The sequence below is a fragment of the Aythya fuligula genome, chromosome 1, assembly GCF_009819795.1.
Source record: "Aythya fuligula isolate bAytFul2 chromosome 1, bAytFul2.pri, whole genome shotgun sequence".
In the NCBI taxonomy this organism is placed as follows: Eukaryota; Metazoa; Chordata; class Aves; order Anseriformes; family Anatidae; genus Aythya; species Aythya fuligula.
Genome location: NC_045559.1, coordinates 192,161,066 through 192,183,955, shown reverse-complemented (window position 1 = coordinate 192,183,955; position 22,890 = coordinate 192,161,066). Strand labels below are relative to the sequence as shown.

At 38.2% G+C, this 22,890-nt stretch overlaps 2 protein-coding genes across 2 annotated transcripts in view; one reads left to right on the top strand and one right to left on the bottom strand.

Annotated features, from left to right (window-relative positions):
- Positions 1–1,226: 1,226 nt before the first annotated feature.
- Positions 1,227–13,809, bottom strand: DCUN1D5 (defective in cullin neddylation 1 domain containing 5). The gene is made up of 8 exons (XM_032200388.1): positions 13,515–13,809; positions 10,932–11,023; positions 8,548–8,618; positions 8,085–8,176; positions 3,119–3,227; positions 2,921–3,025; positions 2,167–2,269; positions 1,227–1,538 (listed from the first exon to the last, which is right to left on the bottom strand). The coding sequence occupies exons 1-8, from the start codon at positions 13,601–13,603 to the stop codon at positions 1,483–1,485; spliced, it is 717 nt and encodes a 238-aa protein (XP_032056279.1). The 5' UTR covers positions 13,604–13,809; the 3' UTR covers positions 1,227–1,482.
- A 285-nt stretch (positions 13,810–14,094) lies between these two features.
- Positions 14,095–22,890, top strand: part of DYNC2H1 (dynein cytoplasmic 2 heavy chain 1) — a 167,120-nt gene continuing 158,324 nt past the window's right edge. The window contains exons 1-10 of the mRNA XM_032194780.1: positions 14,095–14,283; positions 16,858–17,028; positions 18,012–18,147; positions 18,526–18,644; positions 19,221–19,365; positions 20,165–20,397; positions 20,732–20,866; positions 20,967–21,080; positions 21,258–21,369; positions 21,540–21,664. Of these exons, the coding sequence (XP_032050671.1) occupies positions 14,095–14,283; positions 16,858–17,028; positions 18,012–18,147; positions 18,526–18,644; positions 19,221–19,365; positions 20,165–20,397; positions 20,732–20,866; positions 20,967–21,080; positions 21,258–21,369; positions 21,540–21,664 (1,479 nt within the window). The remainder of the gene's footprint in view (positions 14,284–16,857; positions 17,029–18,011; positions 18,148–18,525; positions 18,645–19,220; positions 19,366–20,164; positions 20,398–20,731; positions 20,867–20,966; positions 21,081–21,257; positions 21,370–21,539; positions 21,665–22,890) is intronic.

The following is a 22,890-nucleotide window of genomic DNA, read 5'->3' as shown; positions in this document are numbered from 1 at the left end:
GAATGAGAGCATGGGCACATAATTACTTTGTCCCACTCCTTTCTGCTATTTCTTCCCTTCTCATTACCCTTCCCCCCCAAGTCCCACTGTAAAAAAAATCCATCATCTTGGGAATAAAGCTTTCCTTAGTGATAGGAAAACTCATGCTTGTTAGTCTGAATAAGGGATGTGCAAAACAGAAGTCATTTCCCTGAGGCAAAGATCTTCAAGTCATGCCTATCTTACATTGTCTATTCTTATTTCAAGCTGCTGAAGTATTTGGCACAATGAGGCCTTGATCACTGACTGGAGTCTCATGGCATTATCACAGTCTAAATAATATAATTATACAGTAAAGTAGAAGTTACAAATGTTTCATTCTCTCCTTCTATTTTGGTTTCTCTCATTTACTTATTAAAATTCCTTTCCTTCTTAAGAATGGCATTCAGTTCCCTGTGCAGAAAGGTAAAGTGACAAACTTCTACTGTATTTAAAGGTTGCCACAAATACTGAGTGCCTAAAAGGGGCAATCACAATAGTTATTGGACTCAGTACATGAATAACAGGGTAAAAGTTACTAGCCTGTTATATACAGGTCAAAATTGGATGGTTTAATAGTCTCTTACATCATGGAAAAACTTCCAGGGAGATAAAAAAAAAAAAAGTCATGCTGTGAATGCTTCCGGTCTAAAACACTAAGAAGCAAAGCCTGAAGCCAAGTCTTTCCAGATTTCCCTTTTAAAATATAAATTGCACTTCTTACACAAAGCAATCCAAAGTCTAAACCGCAGTAAAAATTTGAAGCTGCTTTTCTGTACCACAGAGTATCTCTTTGTCATTTGAAGTACAGGCAACTTGTTTTCAGCTGTTCTGCTTGTAGAGCCATATGCCCTACACCTTTCTGCTTAAAAAGTGTCTGCCGTTGAATGCCATGCCACTGGGTGGGTACTGAACAAAACAAAAGAGTTTAAGGCCTTTATCTCCACAAGGAGCTGAAAGTTGTGGTACAACCCATGACCAATACTTAATATACAGCACACCCCCACCCAGGGCTCAAATAATTAGTCATTCTTTCTAACATTTGTTGCACAAGACAATCATACCAATCAGCAAGCAACAGTGCCAGTTAAGCATTTTTAAGGTCTCAACAATCCATAGCAAAGGGCACTTCCGAGAAAGATAATCTTAAAGATTTGGTTTTAAAAATAGACACCACACTCACATTCAAGGGACATTCTTCACTTTTAGGCCTTTGTCACAAATGTGAATCTTTATTGTTCTGAAATAAATGCTATAAACATAAGACTTAAAACAAGAACTCCAACTTTCAGTCTCAGAAGAGGTGTGGTTCAATGCCCATATCACATGTAACAAGAAAACTTCCTTAAAAAAGGAAAAAAATTACTGTAAAGTCTTTCATAAGAATGAAAATGCAATCCTTTTTTCTCATTAGTTTGTGTACAGGCGGGCACCAAAAAACTTGCATTTTCTTTTAAATTCTTGCTATGACGCTTGACGAACTTTTTGCCATTCAACAAATTCATCCAGAAGCACAGGCCCTGCAGATGGACAAAACTTGGTGTTATATTTACCAGTGTCTTTCAAACATTTCCACTTAACGTATGATAGTTAAAACCATTAGTCTAGGTAACATCCATGTCAACCACTATAGCTAAATACTTATGAAGACTCAAATACGCCTGCAATCACTGTCATCCAAATTTCAGAATTGCACGTAATTAAAAACAAAGAACACAATGGGATGCCTAAAGCAATTCAGTCATAGTAGGACTGACTATCAGCTAAGTGGAGATTCATCCTCATAAGTCATTTGTCACATATTAGTAGCTAGAGGACTTTATAATTTAACAAGAATTTAATACATATATAGCAAAATACAAGTTGATGTTTATAGTTTTGTTTCCAAGTCTACATTTTCACCTAGCAAGTCTCTACACTAGATCTTTGAACTGGATAGAAGTGCACTCTGCCACTGCCCTGTGAGCAAAATTAGTATCTGCAGTTTGAAAGCATGTGACTATTAGGACAGTTTCTCTATGTATTGTTGAAGAATTATTTTATACCTTACAATATTGTTTCTGTTACAGGAATTAAATGTACTCATGTTACATGCCAACTGAAAATACTAAAAATAACAGTTGAATGAACAAAGTTATTAATACTTACATGCACCATCTTCATCATAGTTGCTAAGATCTGCATGGACAGTTCTGCTGAACTCTAGCACGTTGTACCACTGATCCTTGTTCATAACTCTATACTTCGATTGCTAGGGAAAACAATTTAATTTTACAAAACTGAAAATGTCAAATGACATCTGACAATACTGCATATTATTTCTAGCTTCTCTCATTTTGTTTTCTGTCAGTTCCTAATAGACAATTCAGTGGATGACAACGGCTACTATTCCCTTGTTTTTCCAACCTTTTCACTACACAGTACATATTTGGTAGTTCTAGAACAACATAAAATAGGTTCTCAAAAGAAGATCTGAGCAAGATTGAAATACCAGGAAATCGATTCAGTGCTCTGATGCTTTAAAAATTGGCAGATTGCCATTTTGCCCTGAAGTAGGGTGTACTTAGTGAAGACATTTCTAGAATGAATAACTACAGAAATCTCCAGAGTACATATAGCATGATCATAAAGACACACTTTCCAATGTTAATATTGATTTGAAGCCAGGGAATAGTATCAAGCCAAGCATGCTCCTCAACGTATGCACATCCACACTACCAAGTTGCTTATAGCTGAGCAAAATCTTCCAGAGCCACCCACAGCTTTAGTCACCTACATATCACACCTACAAAAAGCAAACTTTAAGTTCAGCACAGGTGTAGTCACAGTCACAGGTGTAGACCTGTAGACAAACAGGTCAACAAGCATGCCATCATCCAAAAAAAGTCAAGGAAATGTGTACCTCCAGGTATTGATAAAATACTGAAAATAGTGGCCAAGTTCTTCCAAGCAAAAGAGCTAACATGGATTTTGCAGTATCAATATCAAGACTTCGCTGGTCTTTATCCTAAAGTCAAATAAAGAAAGCACAAAAAACACTGAAGTACAAGTTCATTAAAAAAATTAAATTAGAAGTTCTTTAACATTCCAGTAGTCTTACCCTTGCAAAATCAAAGGCATATCTGTAGATATTCTTAAACGATGAAATGTCATTCAACTGTGACCGCAAGAAATCAAATTTACTCTGTAACTTTTCTGTACAGTCACACCTTAAAATAAAGAAAAATGTGTTAGAATTTCAAAGCAAAACATTTCAACCATTCCAGAAAGTGTAAATCAATTTAAAAATCACCAAAATACAATCATCAGGCTTACAGTAGTAATACCATGAAAGTGACTTGAATTCTGAACATGTTCAGTATTTTACTGACACGATGAATGCTGTGGTTCGATACTATAAGCAAGTTTAAAAAATAATTTATCAGCATCATAATACAGTCTCAACTTTACTTCTCAAATAGTCTTTCTATGCCATCCTCTGCAGTTTATATTAATATCCGGAACTATTTTATCTTTTAATCATTTTGAAAGTTTGCAGACAAGAATATCCAATGTACATTAAGGTGATACACAAAATCCTTATTTATAGCTGGATTTTCTGTCATGTGTCTCTGAAAAAACAGTAGAAAACACTTCAAATCTGTACATGTTTATGCCTGGTGGACTGAGGAGGCACTCTGCAAAAACTTAGAGGTCTGTGAGTGGTTTATGACTGATAAATGCGAGCTCTTATAAGCCTATCACCTGGACTAGTCAGCAGCTATTCAACAGAAAACTCAAGGTTGTACTACAATTTACAGGTCTGCTAGTTGGCATGAAAATCCTTTGCCAAAAGATTGCCCTTTTTAGGCCCAGAAATTATTTCTAATTCCAGAAATAAAGGTCTTCATGTATTTTTATTTAGCAATGACTTCTGTTTCCAAATAAAAAACATCTGTTCACTTCACCAACACTGGCACTGGAGAACATAACTTACACCTGTAAATCCTCCAGGAAAGGCTCACTCAAAAGAAGAGGTATTACACTATAATCGCATTTTATTTTTATAAGATAATGGATGCTTTGAGTAAAAAAATTAACTTCCACCTTGTCCTCTGTGACAGAAACAATGCTTTCAGTAACACAGGGAAGACGCAACATGCCTACGTATTTACTTTGGTGCACGTGTCCCTCTGCTGGCAGCCTGCCTCTCTGAGAACACTGCATCTTTCACAGCTCCTTCTGGACTTGCAACACAAACCCACAGCCAAGGACACTTCAGGAGTACTGCAGCACATTGCTAAGATGTTGCACTTCTGCTGTGCTTCCTATTCCTCAGTTCTTCTAGCCTGTGCGTGCACCTATGGCTGTCTCTATCAGAAGAGCTGCAAGGAGAGTGTTGAGCAATTTGAGCTGGTGAAGCCTTTTTGTTATTGACTCTAGCAGCACCAAGTCCAAACTAAGGTCAGTGTTAAATAAATAAGGCTAATAGCTAATTAGGCTGCCTAGTTAAATGACAAGAGCTAACATTTTACAATGAAAATATATTAAGAACTGTTCAAAAAAAAAAACTTAGGTAAAATTGAAGGTATTTTCCCTGTCTTCAACTGATTGTCTCAGTGTTGTATCCTTTAACCCTTAAAACACGATCATGAGTATAAAATGAGATGACCTTATAGAATAACATCTTTCTGAATTTAGACCTTCATACTGCAATCTCTCTCTACATTTGAGTAGAAGTCCACTAAATACACATTCAGGTGATTATGCAGCTTGTGTACTAGTAAAATAGGCAAGTTACTTACAGCAGGCGTTTTGTCAAAGGTAACCTGACTGAAGTTACTTAACATACCATGGATCCACACAAATTTCAGTATACCTACACTTCCTACAAAATATTTTGTTGAAGTTCCTCAAATATTCATAAGTGTAAATACAAAGTAAAACTTACTGTCTACTGTACTACTGGTAATGTGTTGTAACAAGTGATTTTCTTGACATAATTAGTGTGAAAGTGTGCTAATTACCATGTCTCAAGACTCTTGAGCTGTTGTCAACCTATTTAAAGCTGACCAGTTAAATGGATCGTATTCAGACATGCGCTACTCTCAGGATCTGCAGGGACAAATCTCTTAAAGCCATTTAAGGCACTCCCACACCCAGGCAGTGATTTTCTTCACACCAGTGCACTAAGGAATAGTCTATCTTTTTTTTTTTTTATACAGCCATTTGGGTGGCTGCACCATGAACAAGATGACCGAGATCACCCAGAATTGTTTTCCTAACTTAAAAAAAGCCACAACGGCCTTTTAATTAGCATAAGTAAAGTGACAGCAAACTAATGTACAGAGACATGAAAAATACACGAGTTCTCAAACTTGCTTTGATGGAAAACGGCATTAAAAGCCACCTCAAGAACAACAAAATGACATTAGCTTACTGTATTCTCTTCACACCCCTATATAGTATTTATAACACAGAACTTAAATTAGCATCACAAAGAAGTCCTATTTTCGCTTCTATTGAGGTGGAGAGCTCATTTGAGGCATAGCTGACAGGGGCAGAGTAAAGGTAGAGAATCTCCTACTCAAATATTCCCATGTTTATTCACACATACTTGTCTCTTGTTCAATTAGGAAGAAAATTAAGAGGAATGCAAACATTAAACTAAAAGCATCTAGTAATGGTAACGTATAAGTAGTTTGAACGGTCTATTAATCTACAAGCCATATCCCCTCTCTCCCTGACAGAGATTCAGCCCTCCTAAGAGAGGAAAGGAATTAATGAATCATCTTGCCTATCTGTTCTTCATGTTCTGACAGAGGATCTTCTGAAATTTAGGTTTTAGGTAGTAACTGAAGCACGGAGAAGCCCAAGAAAGTATCAGCTTAAAGAGGAAGGGTGCATTTTTTTCCCCCCATGTCCTGACAATGCCAAAATTTTGTTACGTAAACTGATCTATAGGTCTGGAGATCAGAAATCAGACTAAAGCATACACTAAATATTTACATGATGCTTTGCGTTAGCCCAGCAACAAAGAAAAAGAAAGGCAATAGCTACAAAAATTCAAAAGCCAAAAATGAGCTGGTATTAGGTTTTCAAGAAAAAAAACCAACAACCCAGGTAAGTTTTTACTAATAATTGCAAACAGACAAATTATAAACCTGGCTTTCCAACGCTGTGCATCCCCCTCCCACTGCCCTTTGACTTCTCTCAGAAGAGTTTGAGACAACCAGTTTTCATATATATGTACAGGACAGTGCTACCAACACAACACACTAGAATCCTCACTGATGTACTCAAGTCTGATAAGCTGCCATTTACTGCTTGAGCCACCTTCATTTTTGATGGTATATCACATACTTATTTTTCCTACTCTCTGAAGTGGAAGTCTCATCAGCATATCAGAAAGCTACAGGTTAAAAAACACAAATTTTGGTGGTCACTAAGATTCAGGCACCCAATGTTGGCATCTAAACGTAGGTAAGACTTCAGATTTAGGTGTTGCCATTCACAGAGCTCTAGTGAAGAAACCCTTAAAAGCAATTTGGGTGACCAGTCACTAGGCCTTAGCATACACCGAATACCTCCCTAGGCTCTGCTACACTGACTGGATCTCCAAAGTCTGCAAAAAGAGCTTAAGAAATCCAGCTCTTGCATACAAACCACACTTGTTAATCTGGAGCTGAATTCCAGCCAGCACTGTTCATGCACTTGCATTATGCGGAATTCCATGTGTTTTAGAATAAGGATTCTGTAATATAAGTCAGACTTAGAACACACATGGGGCTTTTAATGCATTCTAATGTCATTTCTTCAGGCAAAATTGAAACAATGCTGTGCAAGAATGTAATAATACTCTATTGCTTTAAGCATAAATCCTTCTCTCTGAAATGATTTGTCAAATCTATCACAGGAAAATAGATTCACTCCCCTCCCCCCCCCCATACAATATTAAACGATTCAAGCCTACAGATTTATGCTCTTTTTAAGATACTCAGTCTTCAGTTCCTTCATATGAAGGTCACAGCTTTATCCAGATGCTTAGTCTACAAACCTATGACTAGCACAACCTGTATTGTTTTGCTCCCCCTGAGTAACTGTTTAGGCTTAGCAGTTGCTCTGATTACATGTCCGTTTATGTAAGAGCGCACATCAGTACTGCATTTTCTCACTTAAACACATTAAATGTGAAGCATGACGAGCTCTAGTCTTGAAATGAGTATTCCTAGCTACGGCAGATTATTAGATAGAAATACAATCTACAGTATTGGCTCTGAAGAGCTGCCAGACTTCATGCATTTTTGCGTGTACCTTCTTGCTAGCCCGGCTGACTTTTGAAGCCTTCCAGTTGGGTGAAAAACTAAGTACTTCAGAGAAGTGACTCAATCATATCCGTTTACACACTGCATCCAAAAATTCATGCATACAAGTTTACTTGAATGCAGTATCATAACAAGTCACCCTTAAAACCACTTGTGTATCATAAGTTTCATGAAAAACAGACAAAATGTGATGGCTGAACCAAGCCTCACCAAAGCAGATCAGTTTCATGAATCATGCTCTTTAGCCAGAACATTATCTCACCAAGAATTCCTACTCACTGAATGATGTGAGGATTGTATTTATAAATCAAAAGTGTTATTTTACCTATGTATTAAGCATTGCTTCTGACCTGTGTCTAATAAATAACAGTAAAATGATCAAAGATTATCATCAACAGTCCTTATCTATACAGCTTGGAAATTGGTAACAAACTTCTCAGAATACCAATGCTGAGATGTTCACAGACATCTCCAGATCTGCTTACATGTGTCTGATAACCAGCCTGGTATTGTGATATACCTTTTTTCTTATAAGATGTCGCCAAAGCCTGATTTAATTAATGTTAGACAAAACTCTGAGTGAATGCATTGGATTCACAATCTGATGAAACAGACCAGTTATTTCCAGTTGGTGACTGAGACCGGACCCCAAACCGCGAAGTTCTGTGTCTTATTGCCAATGTACACAAAACTGAGGGCAAGGATCATTAAGCTACAAAGAAAAATTGAACACACATATGCAACAAAAACAAAACCACTTACTGTAACGAAGTCATCCCCTTTAACCATTCTTCCTTGGTAAAGAACCCCATGCTTTCAGCCTCTAGCTTCCAGGCTAAAACTAACATAATAATCTGGAGGGGAAAAAAATGAGTTAATATGTAAGACTGATTTCTAGATGCCAATGAAGAAAATTCCAAGCATTTAAACGCTCCAGCAATTGTACATGCTTGCACTTTACTTGCTAGTAATAAATTAATAATTCAGCCATGTGCAATCATGCCCTTAAATTTAAATTTTTCTGAGGATGAAAGTGCTACTACAATAAAACAAACAAAAACAAACAACAGCTGCACATAATTGATGTATTCAGACAAAATCTTAGAACAACTCCTGAACGCAGATACGCAACGCTTTGCTTACTGAAGTTAAGATTTGTATACAGAATTAAATCTACTAATCCAGTAACTCCTTTTAAAGGGTTGTTAGTATCGTAGAAACGTACATTTTCAGGCTCAACACCGATGTCTTCACAGAACTTTTCCATTCCTTCAGGCCCCACAACTTCATCAGGACCTTCAAAACAAAAGGAACCAGACAAATATAAGTAACATTCAATGAAATGCAAGTAACATTTGAATTGCATCATCGCAAAGGTTACACACTAGAATTAGACTACATTTCATATAAGTTATCTTTAAAAACAATTAATTATTCTATGAAGTAACTATTGTGTTAGAACCATTACATCATCTACGACTTGGAGGTGAGTACGTTACCTATGAAATAACAATATGGACTATAAGCAAAACTGAAACAGAACTGTTGTGAACTACCTCCCTAGAACAGCAAACATTTTGCTTATGTGAGTTTTCATAAGCCTCCAGTGAGCTCCACATTGACACAGCAAAACTCATTGAGTATCTCTGCTCTAAAAATAACATTCTTCAAATAGTTATACTGACAACAACAAAAACCTCTATTTCTGTCTGAGTTACTGATACGGATATTACTCTTTCAACAGTGTTAGCATTATAGGTTTACACTAACACAGCAGAGGATGAATCTAACAATAATTATGTTAAATTCTTTATGATGCTAAATTATATAGGGAGAGGAGTAAATCTGAAAAATGCTATGCATATTAACCATGTATAAAGCAGAAAAAATCTTGACTATATTGAAATTACCTTGACTGGGGCCACAACAATTAGAATGCTGTCACTTTTTCCTTTTAATACAAAGAATGCTTCCAAAAAGCAGCCATACAGCATATTTAAAGAGCACATACGGACACAGTGTACAATCAGTTTTATCTCTGAATCCCTCTGGTTTCAGTTAGTTCTGTTAAGCCTGTTGCAAAATGACTCCTGCTCAGCATCCAAGTATTATCAAAAGGTTTGCTGACATTCTATTTTGATGTATTTTGGATAATTATGTTAACATGGTTTTAGTGAATACGAACCTATGTAAAAGTTAAAGGCTGTATGTTCCACACCAAAATATCATTTTGTGATACTTTTGGCAAATGTTGCTACTTAAACAGAAAACCTTTTTTTTTTTTTTTTTAAACTCTATACCTGTCTCCCCTTCACCTGCATCTGCTGGTTACTCTAAGCAGAACTCTTCAGGAGTTTGGATAATATACTTGGCATAATAATTCACTACAAAATAAGAACATACTAAATAAAAAGGTATTGAGAATGACTAGTATTACAGGAAAATAAAACAACTGGCATTTAAGATCACAAACCCTTACCTCTTCAAAAACATTGCACAACTTCTTTTTTTAATCTAGCTAATAAGGCCCTTATATAGAATGTGTTAAACAGCCTGCAAGTTTAAGGTATGACGTAATTATGAATTATTACACACACAGAGGAGTTCTCTGGTAATGACGTCAAAATATGAATCAGTTTTCTGGCACAGAAATCATGTATACAATTCATACATTATGCACTGTATGTACACACAGAGGTACACTCGATACAAAGATTTGATTTCTCTACTTCCTGAGTATATGGAAATATATGTATTTAACTGTATAATTTCACTGGAAACCCATTTTATGCTAAAAATGTTAGTTAATCGATAATCTAAATATGGCATATGCATAATTTTTTATACCCAGTTCTTGATTCAACAAGAATATTTATAGGCATTAAAAACTATGTGCAGGTAACTCAATACCTACAAACTTTAAATGAAGAAAATCAACAAAACAGAAAGGAAAATTTTCCTAGGAAAGACTGATTCCAAAAGAGCATGCCTCAAATGCAAATTAGAAAGTAGATTACTAGAACCAGCAGTAGTTCATTACACTGGAAAGACTGCCAGCAAGGTAACAGTTCCAATTCACATATCCAAACCAATTCCTGGCAGATAAATCATTTCATACTGAGAACTGGTCAATAATGAGTTTTAGCCTCCGATTAGTTATGGTGAACTTCAACTAGTGACTAGACAAGAAACTCTTAACAGTTCACAGATCTAGAATTTCTAAGCACATAGTTAAATGGAGTAACAGTTTAGTAAGTAAACTGCAGTATACACTGGATATTTACTGAAGGCAACTTATGCCCAAACTTTCTCATTGTCCTTTTAAAATCAGAAGCAGAATCATTCAGTTCAAGCGTAATACCAGTTATTTCCATTTTGAAAAACACCATAAGAAATTATAAAGCACAGAGGAAAGAAGAAAAAAATATAGAAAAACAAATACTGAGAATTACTATAGCTTTTACTAACAATTTAAGTGCATTTTATAAGGAATTGAATATGGACATACCTTTTGGGCCTACATGAGCACAAAAGTGCAAATAATATGATGTGTTAGTTCGTTTTAAACAAAGTCATATCAGTTTAATTACCAATACACTACATTATTACCTGCATATTCATAAAACCAAGCTAGGCACTTCTTGCTTGAAAAGTGTTCCTCTCCACTTATTACTTTACCAGGGGCTTGTGATCTGCAATAGCTTAGAGAAACACAAGGGTAATAAGTGTTATTTTGAGAAATGGGAAATAAAATTAAATTTTAAGTGTTTATTATTAGTTCAAACTAGGTAAACTGTTTCACAAAGTCAATATACATAAAAAGCTGAATTTGTTAAGAGACAACTGTCAGTCATCCTATTTCAACATTTGTTGAAACAGAAAGTTACCCTGAAATGCAACCTTCTCATAGTCTAACTTACTGCAAATATTACTTTTCCTGAACTGCCAGAATATTGTCACCCTGTAGATATTAAGCCAAAATCCCCACATACAGATATTTAAAACATCACTGCTCAGTAATTCAAACGCTTCATTATCTACTTATATTAATATATACAGGCATTTAAAGTCAGGTCTCTAATAAGCAGCATGATCTTCAAGGGTGCTGAATATGCACAGATCCAATTTAGGTCAACAGGAGCTGCAGAGTTTGACATACATAAAAGTCAGGCTATTTATATTTAGGCACCCAAATTTGGAAAGAAAATTCAGTCAGTTTATTTACATTAAACATGTAACTAAATCTCCAAATTCTATAGCTGTTTGGTACACATACCGGAATAGCAATATGCAATCTATGGAAAGACCAAAACTACTCCGCAAAGGCAGATCCCACCCCCCACATTATTTTCCTTATGTGACATACAATCCCATTTTCCTAGGAAGTGATTTTTTTGTTGTTGTTATTCTTTGAAAGAATAGAGAAAATAATTGATTTCTTCCAGTAAAACACTAACTCATGAAAGCATCTTTGTTCAGTCAGGAGTTACAGCACCTTTACAACACACTCTCCTCTCAATACAAATTACATACTTTTACAGCATGCTAAAATTTCTAAGAATGAGGTGAAAATTAACACTTCCCATGTATTGCTTTAAGCTTTGCTAGAAGGAAAAGCAACACTTTCTAAGATGAAGCCATATGTGCTGAATCCTGCAATTAAAGATGTACTACAGACAACCATCCATTAAACTGCCATTAAAAACACAAGTCCCTATAAAGAAAGAGAGCCATACTTTTGCTTGATGCTTTCACTCAGTATATACCCATGTATACCCATCTGTAATCAGTTTTTATTTAAAAAGAAGCATTATATACCTATATAAAAATGTTATATTAAAAATACTTGTATCTTTAATATTTTGTTATTAGCTAACAGATACTTATTTACTTCATAGTTTTTGCCCAATCAATGACTACTTCTTTAATGCAAAGCTTTTTATTTAAAAAAAAAAAAGTTTCCAAAACATTTTGTCGAGTCAAAAGAAGTCAGAATAAAGTTCTGGTCAGCAACAGTCAAGAAAGATGAACTGAAACTGGAACAGCTACAGAGAAGGGCTAGGATGGCCAAGGAAACTGAAAATCTCTTAGAAACCAGAAGAATTTGGCTTGTTTAATTTAAAAAAAAAAAAAAAAAAAAAAAAAAAAAAAAAAAAAAGAAAGCACTCCCTCCAAATGCACATGGAGGCAGAACCATGAGGAAGAAGCTTTAGATAAAGAATGACTCAGTGATCCTTGGGGATCCCTTTCAACTTGGGATACTCAGTGATTCTATGATAATGTTGACACAAATGCTTATCGAGCACTGGCTGTGAATAACCTTAGACTGAAACTACAAGCTCATTAACAAGTGCAAAAAGCGAGCTCCAGAACAGTTACCCAAAGTGATCAGTCATAACTAGATAAATGCCTAGGGACTTCTAACCTCAATCTCTAAGGTCAACCTATGAGGAAGGGCACACGCCACAGCTTCTTGCAATAGCCATTCCCATTGCATTGATTTCGTAAGCCTTTTGTATTCTTATGTCCTCAGGATGTTTGTCGTAACCACTATTTCACTGACATACTTGGAAAGGTCTAATAGATTAAGGAGGCAACGGTTCCTGAACAAAGCCCTGCTGGAAGCTCCTGCTACACTGTGCCAATGCTTTATCATGCTAATGGCCATTTCAGGTGCAGAATCACAGAATCATCTAGATCGGAAGAGACCTCCAAGATCACCAAGTCGAACCTCTGACCTAACACTAACAAGTCCTCCACTAAATCACATCATTGAGCTCTACATCTAAACGTCTTTTAAAGACCTCCAGGGATAGTGACTCCACCACTTCCCTGGGCAGCCCATTCCAATGCCTAACAACCAGTTTGGTAAAGTTCTTCCTAATATCCAACCTAAACCTTCCTGGCACAAACTTAGCCCATTCCCCCTTGTCCTGTCACCAGGCACGTGGGAGAACAGACCAACCCCCACCTTGCTAGAGCCTCCTTTGAGTTATCTTTAGAGTGCTATAATTACCATGATATTAATAAAACCGCTGCAGATATTAATGGCCTTTCTACGCATTTTAATCAACGAAATGCTTCGAGACGCTTCAGGCTGTGGAATTTATTAACGAAGAACGCCTTGATTTTGTTTTGAGGCGTGCTGAGGGCCACAAGCGGCCGCCCTGGCCCGCCCCACCCCGCCGGTACCTGCCGAGTTTACACTTCTTGAGGCCGGCCTCGTCCTGCGCCGCCGCCGCCGCCCCCGCCGCGGCTTTCCTCTTCTTCTTCACCGGCATCGTCCTGCCTCGGGGCGGGGGCCGCCCCGCTGCCGGGGGCCGCGGCCGGGGCCCCGCCGGGCTCAGCGCTGCGGCGGCCGAGTGCGGAGAGAGGAGCCCCGGGGAGCCCCGCGCTGCCCCCTTCCCCCCCCCCCCCCCGGCCGCGCAGGCCCCACGGGCCGGGAGCGAGGAACCGAGCGGCGGCCGCTGAGGGAACGGCGAGCGGCCCGGACACGGCCGCCGCTGGGCAGGAAGTGACGGCACCGCCGGGGCGGGGCTGCCTCAAGACCACGCCCTTTCCACGCCCACGCCCACATATGGGCGGGACATCCCCACTTTCCCCCCGCCCACAGGCTCGCGGCCTCTCCTTGGCACCGCACCAAGGGGGCGGTGTCTATTCTAGGTCACGCCCTCCGTGGGCGGGGCATCGGGGCGCCCGGGGCCGCCATTTGCCGTCACCATAGCAACGGGGCCTGGCAACGGGGAAGCGCTGCCAGGCCGCGGCCTGCAACATGGCGGCGCCGGGAGACCCCCGGCAGCGCTTCCTCGCCGCCACCGCCGCCAACTACTTCGGCCTCGAGCCCGCCGCCGCCGCCGCCGCCCTCCGCGGCCGCCCCGAGGTGGCCGGCTTCCTCGACGACGGCAGCCAGGCGCTGCTGGCCCTGCGCCACTCCGGCGGCCGCCTCAGCGCCGCCACCAAGGTAACGGCGGCGCCCGCGGCGCCTCGCGGAGGGCTCTGAGACGTGGGGTGGTGCCGCGCACCTGTGGGGAGAGGAGCGGTTGTAGGGTGCGGCGTGGTTTTAGGGTGAGGCGGAGTTTTAGGGTAATGCTCGGTTGTAGGGCGATGCTCCGTTGTGTGGTGACGAGCAGTTTTAGGGTGCTGCATAGTTTTAGAGTAATACTGCATATGTTTAGGGTAGTAATAACGTTCAGGGTAATACTTATGTGTAGTTTTAGGGTAATACTCAGTTATAGGGTAATGCACAGTGGTAGGGTGCTGCGCAGTTGTAGTGCAATGCTCACTAGTAGGGTGATGCACAGTTTTAGGGTGCTAGGTAGTTTTAGGGTGATGCATAGTTGTAGGGCAATGTGCAGCTTTAGGGTGTGGCATAGCTTTAGGGTGCTGCACAGTTGTAGGGTGACGAGCAGTTTTAGGGTGCTGCTTAACTTTAGGGTGCTGCGTAGTTTTAGGGTACTAGTTGCAGGGTGATGCACAGTTGTAATGCAATGCTCACTGATAGGGTGATACACAGTTTTAGTGTGCTGGGTAGTTTTAGGGTAATGCTCAGTTTTGGGGTGCTGTGCAGTTGTAGGACAATGTGCAGCTTCAAGGTGACGAGTGGTTTTAGAGTGCTGCATTGTTGTAGGGTGCTGTACAGTTGTAGGGCAATGCACAGCTGTAGGGTGCTGCATAGTTCTAGGGTGGTGCATAGTTTTACGGTAATACTCAGTTGTAGAGTGATGCACAGTGGTAGGGTGCTGCACAATTGTAGTGCAATGCTCACTAGTAGGGTGATGCACAGTTTTAGGGTGCTGGGTAGTTGTAGGGTGATGCACAGTGGTAGGGTGATGCGTAGTTTTAAGGTGATGAGCTGTTTTAGAGTGCTGCATAGGTGTAGGGCGCTGCACAGTTGTAGGACAATGTGCAGTTGTGGGGTGACAAGCAGTTTTAGGGTACAGCATGGTTTTAGGGCGATGCTTAATTTTAGGGTAATACTCAGTTGTAGAGTGATGCACGGTTGTAGGGCAATGCTCACTTGTAAGGCGTTGCGTAGTTTTAGGGTGCTGTGCGGTTGTAGGGTGATGTGCAGTTGTTGGGTGCTGCACAGTTGTAGGGTGATACATAGTTTTAGGGTGCTGCGTATGGTGGCCTGTGGGATGGCTTGTTGTCTCACAGGTGCCAGGGGAAGCCTCATGCACAGCTTGTTTGCAGGCAACCCTGCAGGCAGGTGACAGGAAGAAAGACCACATTGCCAGTACCCATACAGCACACGCAGCCCAAAATGCGGCACCTGAGCTTCACCGTGCAGAGTGACCTGTGCTGGGTGCCAGACGAGTTCTGTGTCCCGTCATTCTGCTGTGAGAGCAAGGGCACGGCGGCTGCTGCCTCAGTGACACTTCCTTGTGTAGTGGCAGGTGGTGTAAGGAGTTGGTGACGTGTGAACTGCTCTGTGGACCAGTGGCTTACATATGGCTGGCGTCAGCACCTCTTCAGACTTTAAAGTCAAGTGCACACTACGTTCATGCAGGGGACGTGTACGTATAACAGCTTGGAGTGTGCTACGTAGCCACTGTCTAATGTACAAAGCCACTGCCAGCAGCTGTGGAAGGTACATCAAGTGTGTACAGGGGCCACGGTGTTCAACTGTTGTCCCACTCAAATGATGTTTGTAGAGTATGGGGAAAAGTCATGGCGTTGGACCTGTTGGACCTTAAAAGTCATTTAAGGACCTGATAAGAAAGTAAGCCTGGCACTGTCTGGTCAAACTGAAAACTGTTCTTGCTAGCTTTCCATTTCTTTTAAAAGAAAAAGAAAAAGTTCACAGGTGTTTACAATTCCACAGAATTTGGGATTTCACCTACTGTATCATTTGCTAATTTTTTTTTTATCACCTTAATAATGTTCTTTTGTTTCATGGATTCTTCTTTGCCCCAAATAATTTCAGCACTTGATTTTAAGGTAACGCTTAGAATTTTGTCCACAAGTAGGACTGTGAAAGTAACAAGAGTTCTGACATCTTGAGATTTTACTGGTGAACGAGCAAGCCTTTCTCTTTCCGTAAGTAGTCAATGAATTGCAGTAGAGCTCTGTATCTGCAGACTTACAAGGTCAATATTGAATACTGAGAAAGTTATTTCCAAAGTAATGCTGTATAAAAATGCAATAAGAAAGTTTACATTCTTCACATTTATTCTTCTCAAGGCACACGAGTTTCTATTTTGTCCTCACAAAGCAGTAAGCAAAGCTTTCAAAATAGAATAAGTAACTTTGGTGTTTGTGGATGGTTTGTGATGAAAAAGGCATTACATATTTGATGTTGTAAATTACAAATCAGGTTCCTGTCAACTCAAGAATGAGTATAATAAAAGTTTTGATTTTCTGTGCAAATCAGGTACTACCAGAATGTTATCAGAACACACATGGAATAATGTGGTAATTTATCATTTTTTTTCTTGATGTAAATTGTTTGTGTAAATGGTAATTTAGTGTAATACGCAGTCAATCGCAGTTTTATAGAAAAAGAATTTTTTTTTTTTTGATTTTATTATTACAGATTGAAGCTACCGATTCAAAGAATAATGTGTTGGTATTCTTTAAGCTGCGACCTGATGTAATTACCGAAGATAATCTTCACAGTAATATCCTTGTGTCATCTATGCTAGATTCACCAATTAACACCCTTTATCAAGCTGTTCGACAAGTTTTTGCACCAGTATTACTGAAGGTGAGCAATATACTGATTTAAATGGTCTATAGATTTAAATTGAAAAATTAGAGTTCCACTGTCTGTATTACTTATTCTGACAAAATATTTTATATTATAAAAATAAAGTACTTTAAGAGCTTAAATAATGCAAGATATTTCTAATTTCTGAGTTAAAGAAGGCGCTTTATCATATCGTCTCACTGAGGATAACAGGAGGGTTCTGGATATGCATGTGCCAGACTAGAAACATGGAATACACAGTGCTGTGGTTATTGGAGACATGGGCTCCTTACCTCCCTTTCCACCAGTAATTCTGAGCCTTTGTATTTTTTCTGTTTTAGATGTTTTATATTTTATCCAAAACACGTATGTCAGTATCACGCAAAGTATGATTCCTACAGAATGTCATATAGGTGAACACCTGGCCTCTGGATTAGTTTGTACAACTGCAGTTTTTATAGATCTGATATTTTAAAATGTTCTTAAGGTTTTGCTTCATTTCCATTAAAGAACATGTTTCTTTTGTGGACTTTTTTTTGTCAAAAACAATTATCAGGTCTATATTTCATTATCTTTACAGGCAGAATTTCAGCAGTTGCATGTTTTTAATTTCTTGCACATTACAACATTAATAAAGTAATTTTCGGAAAACACAACTTTCAATATTTGATTATAGCAATTTGCAGATTCTTGTCTAGAATTAGATTCAGAATTCATTCTTCGTAACAGACAATTATTAAAGAATTCTGAATATACTCAAAGTCCTTTTATAAATCCAACAACTGACTTATGAATTTGTGATTAAAAAAATTACACTGTGTTATTCTGATTTGAGAAGTAAAAAGCAGAAAATGTTTTTCCTTGGCCTTAAGAAAAATATTATGGTGTCCCATCATGTGGGTAACTGCCACTAATACGTGTGTGTGTGTATTTAGATTAATGGAAGGAAAATAGTAATGGTTCAGTCATGTGAGTCACATTTTTTGAAATCTTCATTGCAGGATGAGACATGGAGTAAAACATTTGATCCGAAACTCCAGAAGCTTCTAAGTGAGCTTGAGACTGGTTTGAGCACTGTTCTCAGAAGATCAGATCCTAATTGCATGGGAGAAAAGTTCAGTGAAGATGACGTGCAAGGTTTGTTTGGCAGTTATGTTTTTATAACAATCAACCTTATAAATTATATTACTATAACCAATTAATTTTAAATTAGGAGTAAATCAGTGTTTTATAAGTTGAATTTCCAGTCTTTGTGATCCCAGTGCCTGCAGAGTATGAAATACAAGAGCTTGTGCAGAGTAGGCTTAGCTTGTGCTGAGTAGACTGGGCCTGGTGACGATCGTCTCTGGTCTCTTCAAGTATGAACTTGATACTACGTTTAGTTTGAGTCAGAAGTCGAAGGGCAATCACATAATCGGAAGGCAAAAAATTGCTTTAGAAAGTATGTTCCACCTGTAAATATTTTGTTACCTTTCATGTGTTTTATATTTCAACATTTTCTGTTCTTATTTGCAGCTATACTCACACCAACCGATGAATTTCAGTTCTGGATAGAATGTGCTCGGCATGGAACGAAATTGTATAGTAAAGAGAGAGCTTCTCATTTTAAAGACCTATTTGAGGACATTGCAAAAGTATGTTTTCTTCTGTGTAATAAGTGACATATTTGTAGACTTAAAAAAAAAAACAACAAAAAAAAACAAACTGTCCTTATGAAATCACTGTATGTCCTTATGAATATCAGTATATGTACATGCTTTTTTAAATACATGAATATATAGCTATTTTATAGCAAAATTTTACTTTAAGTGACATGTAAGTAGTTCCTAGTGACAATGATATGGGGGAGTGCCATAAATTAATGGGGAACAGATTTGACCATTGAATCCTAAGACCTGCTGTGGAAATGTATGCTACAGTTTGTTCCTGCTAATCATGAATTTGTTAAAAGGGACATTGAAAATGCAGAGGATAAGAACTGACTCTGTTGTGCAAAATTTTAGGCATGTGGACAGCACTTGCTTGAATATCACTACAGATATCAATGCATTCCTCACATGAATAAAGTTAATATTTAACATTTTTTGAGAGGATTCCTCTGTATTCTTTTAAGCAATAAAACAAGGATACATAGCAATTGCTAGCTTCCATAAAGTATAGTTGTTTCTACAATACGAGTTGCAAAGTGATTGTATTAATATTTTTTCTAGGATTATTGTAACTTGGATAGTCTCTCTTTGTTTGAAGTTGTGGATTTAGTGGAGACTACCAGGGATACTGTTGACAGTGTGTGGAGACAAACGGAACATGATCCTTATCCACAGCCACGCATGCATAATCTCTTGGATGTAATAGGTAAACCTGGATGCAGTCTTTATTAAATGAACATTTGAAAAAAAGTAAAATGAATCCTGGAGCAGACACTTTTCTCCTCTTAAAGACTTTGTTGATAGCCTCCAGCATTAAAGTACTTGCTTGTTGTAATTATGATCTGTTAATACTGCTTGTGCTGGGGTGTCCTGCAATTCAGCCAGTTCGGGTTGATGCCTTCAGGCATGCCTGGAAGGACGATAGATAACACCAAGGTGGAGTTTGATACATTTTGAACCTGTGGATTAGATTTGTTTCACTTCTGTTTGGCTTCTTGTCTTTTTCCTAGAGGAGAATGGTTATTTGCGTAAAAACCCATTTGAAAGTGAATTTAGTTTGTATGGAAGAAGAGCAGGACATACAGAGAGACTGCTTCCCTCATTCTCATGACAGCAGTCCCATGTTCTGGGACAGACATAGGACAGTGGAGCTTTCCAGCTGCTGTCAGATTTGTGTGCATGAGGAGGACGGCTGTTTGTATCAGGATGGCTGGGGGCAGACAGCTGCCATCACTGCTGATACAGATCATGCTTGTGCATGGATTCCAGATTCAAAATCCATCGGTTTCTGACACCAAGCCAACCTCCAGTTGGACTAACTTGGAGATGTTTAAGAGATTTGTTGAAGCTGAAACAATGTGAACGGTTGCTGACACATTTGTGTTGTTTTAAATAATAATTTTATAATAGTTTTTCAAAAATATTGTTGGGACTTGGTGTGGAGTTTAAATAATAATATTTTGAACAAACTGTATACTGTTTTCATATACATTTTTGCATTCTAGGGAGCTGTCTAGGCAGATTTGTTCAGAGAAAATTAGCAGCTTTGAACCTATGGGAGGATGCTTTTCACATTGTTAAAGAAAATCTGAAGGCTGGCATTTTGATTTGCGAGCAATGGGCATCAGCTTGTGAGTACTTAACTGGACAACTGTGGCAGCGTTATACTCTGCATCAGTGGAAAAATGAAAAGTATTTCCCTGAATCTTTAGTCAAACTTGGCAAACGTCTTGATGAGGTATTATCCACATTCATTATTTATTTATTGCGTATTACTATTGTTGAATAATAATTACTATTTATTGTTATTTATTTTTAACTATTTCATTAAACAGAATTAAGCACCGTTATTTAAAAGGAAATAAAAATAAAGTCATAAAAGGAAAGTAAAAACACTTTTTATAGCCTTTTTAGAGTGAGCATTCTGTAATTCAAATGCTTGCAAAAAAAAAAAAAAGCTTTCAAAAACTTTCTGTAAAAAGTAGAGGGGTGTCATGTGCTGATTGTGCTTTTTGCTTTTAAATGTAAGTTTTATGTAAAAGCATGTTGACATATCATATTTTCTTTTATAGGTCTTAACTGTTAGAACACTACATGAAAAACTTACATTCTTTTTGCCATCTGGAGAACAAAATGCTTTACATGCTGCCCAGGTGTTTGAGCCCTTTGCTGGCCTAAATCCTGTACACTATAACCCTTACACGGAGGTATAATGCTTATTTTTAATTTATTGATACTCCCTGTGTGACTTTTTAGTATTTAGATGAGCAGTCCTAAAGTAACATGTATATGCTGATTGTCTTCTAGCCATTATGGAAAGCAGCAGTTTCTCAGTTTGAAAGAATTATTGCACCAGCAGAAAAAAAAGTGGCAAGCAAACTAAAGAAATTTATTGCAGACATTCAAGACAGCCCTCAACAGGTACAGGCATTTTTACAGTCTGAAAACTTCCCGATGGGAAAAAGTTACTGAGTTCTTAAGTAGTCAGTTTTGAGTAAAGGGATAAATACTTACAGGCAAAGACTATTTATGAACAGCCATAAAGAATGGTATCAGAATATGTTTCATTTTTTTCATTGTTTTAATTTCATATTCTAGCTTCTTCAGACATTTCAGAAACACAAGGAACTGATAAAGCATCCAAATATAAGCAAAGAATTACTTTTAGAAAGGGAAACATTGCTAGCAAGACTTCAAGATTGTGTCAAAGGTAAAAATTGTCTAACTGTTCAACCACATTAGTATTTTTGCAAATAATATAACAGTTTATTTACTTTAGAATTATGTCATTATACATACTATGTTTTTATAACTATAATAATACATTTAAGCTTGTTCTGTTAGGTTTCTGGTCTAACATGAATCTTTTTCTCGTGTTAGACTATCAGACAGACTTTGAAACTCGATGCCATGGTGCTCCTGGTGATGTTTCTGGACCGCTGTCTGGCAAAAACCTTTCTGAAGTTGTCAATAATATTGTATGGGTGCGGCAGCTGGAGCTGAAGGTAACAGATTCCATTACAAACAGAATTCATTACTAGTTATATATAGTGTTATTATACGAACATAAATCATACATAAGAGATTGTGGAGACAAAAGCTGTAAGAGACTGTGGAGAAAAATAACATTAAAAAAAATCATGGACTTCCAAGAGTTATAGAATCGGGATTCCCTATCTGTGGTGCCATATGCTATGTTGAATTTTATTAACTGACACAATAAACAGTCTTTTCATAATAAATGGTCTTTTCATAATAAAATGAAACCTTTTTTAATGACTTGCTATTTTCTGGCAAAACAAAACAAAGCAGAAAAAAATTCTGAATGGAGATGACTTTTAAATTTTATCCTCCAGTTTGCATTTTAAAATTCTATTTAAGATTTACATATAGCTAGATTCTGATATTGTAATTCTTATTTATTATTAGCCTCTGCAGTGTCCCATTGAAACCAAATGGATTTCTTGGTAATACTTTTTTGAGTCAGTGTCTGACAGGGAATTTACATTGCTAAATTAAGGACTGCAGTTTATTTCTGTGTAGTAGAGGTAAATGGCAAGCAATTCTCTGTTCTCTTACCACAGAATGAGTTTAAGACATATTTGATTCTGTTTTAGCTTCTGTTATTTTAATCCATTTGTAGTAAAACTTCAGTTGGAAACTCTGGACCTTTGTTTTGGAAAAGTGTGAGTTGGTTAAAAGCAAAATGTTTCCTGTAAACTTAAGAGCCATTGACAAAAACTACGTATTTGAATGAGAATAGCTGTTATCCATTCCCAAATAACAATTAGTACATTTTTTTTGGATCACCTATGATTTGCAGAAACTCAAGGGCCCATTTCAGCTGAGTATGGCAGAAGTGGAGGTCTTAAATATCTTTTTTTGTGCCTGTGTGTGTGTGTGCGCGCGTCCTCCAGCGGGAAAAGATTTCTTCTGCTTGGTCTGCTAAAGCATCTCAGAGGGCAACTCAGCTGATGTGTGTGAGTTGTGTGTCTACCTTAAGCTGAGCTGAATTTTTGAATTCCTCTCATGCCTTCACTGATTCAATCGACTAGGGTCTTGATTCATTTGTCCACACGTAGGTGTGAAATCCTATTTGAAATGCCCTTGAGCATTGGCACGAACCTTAAGGATACAGCACACGATGTGTTGTCATTTGATAGGAGACCTGAAACTGTATGGAAAATGAACAAAAGACCACGTGGGATACCCCAGGATATCCAGGATACCC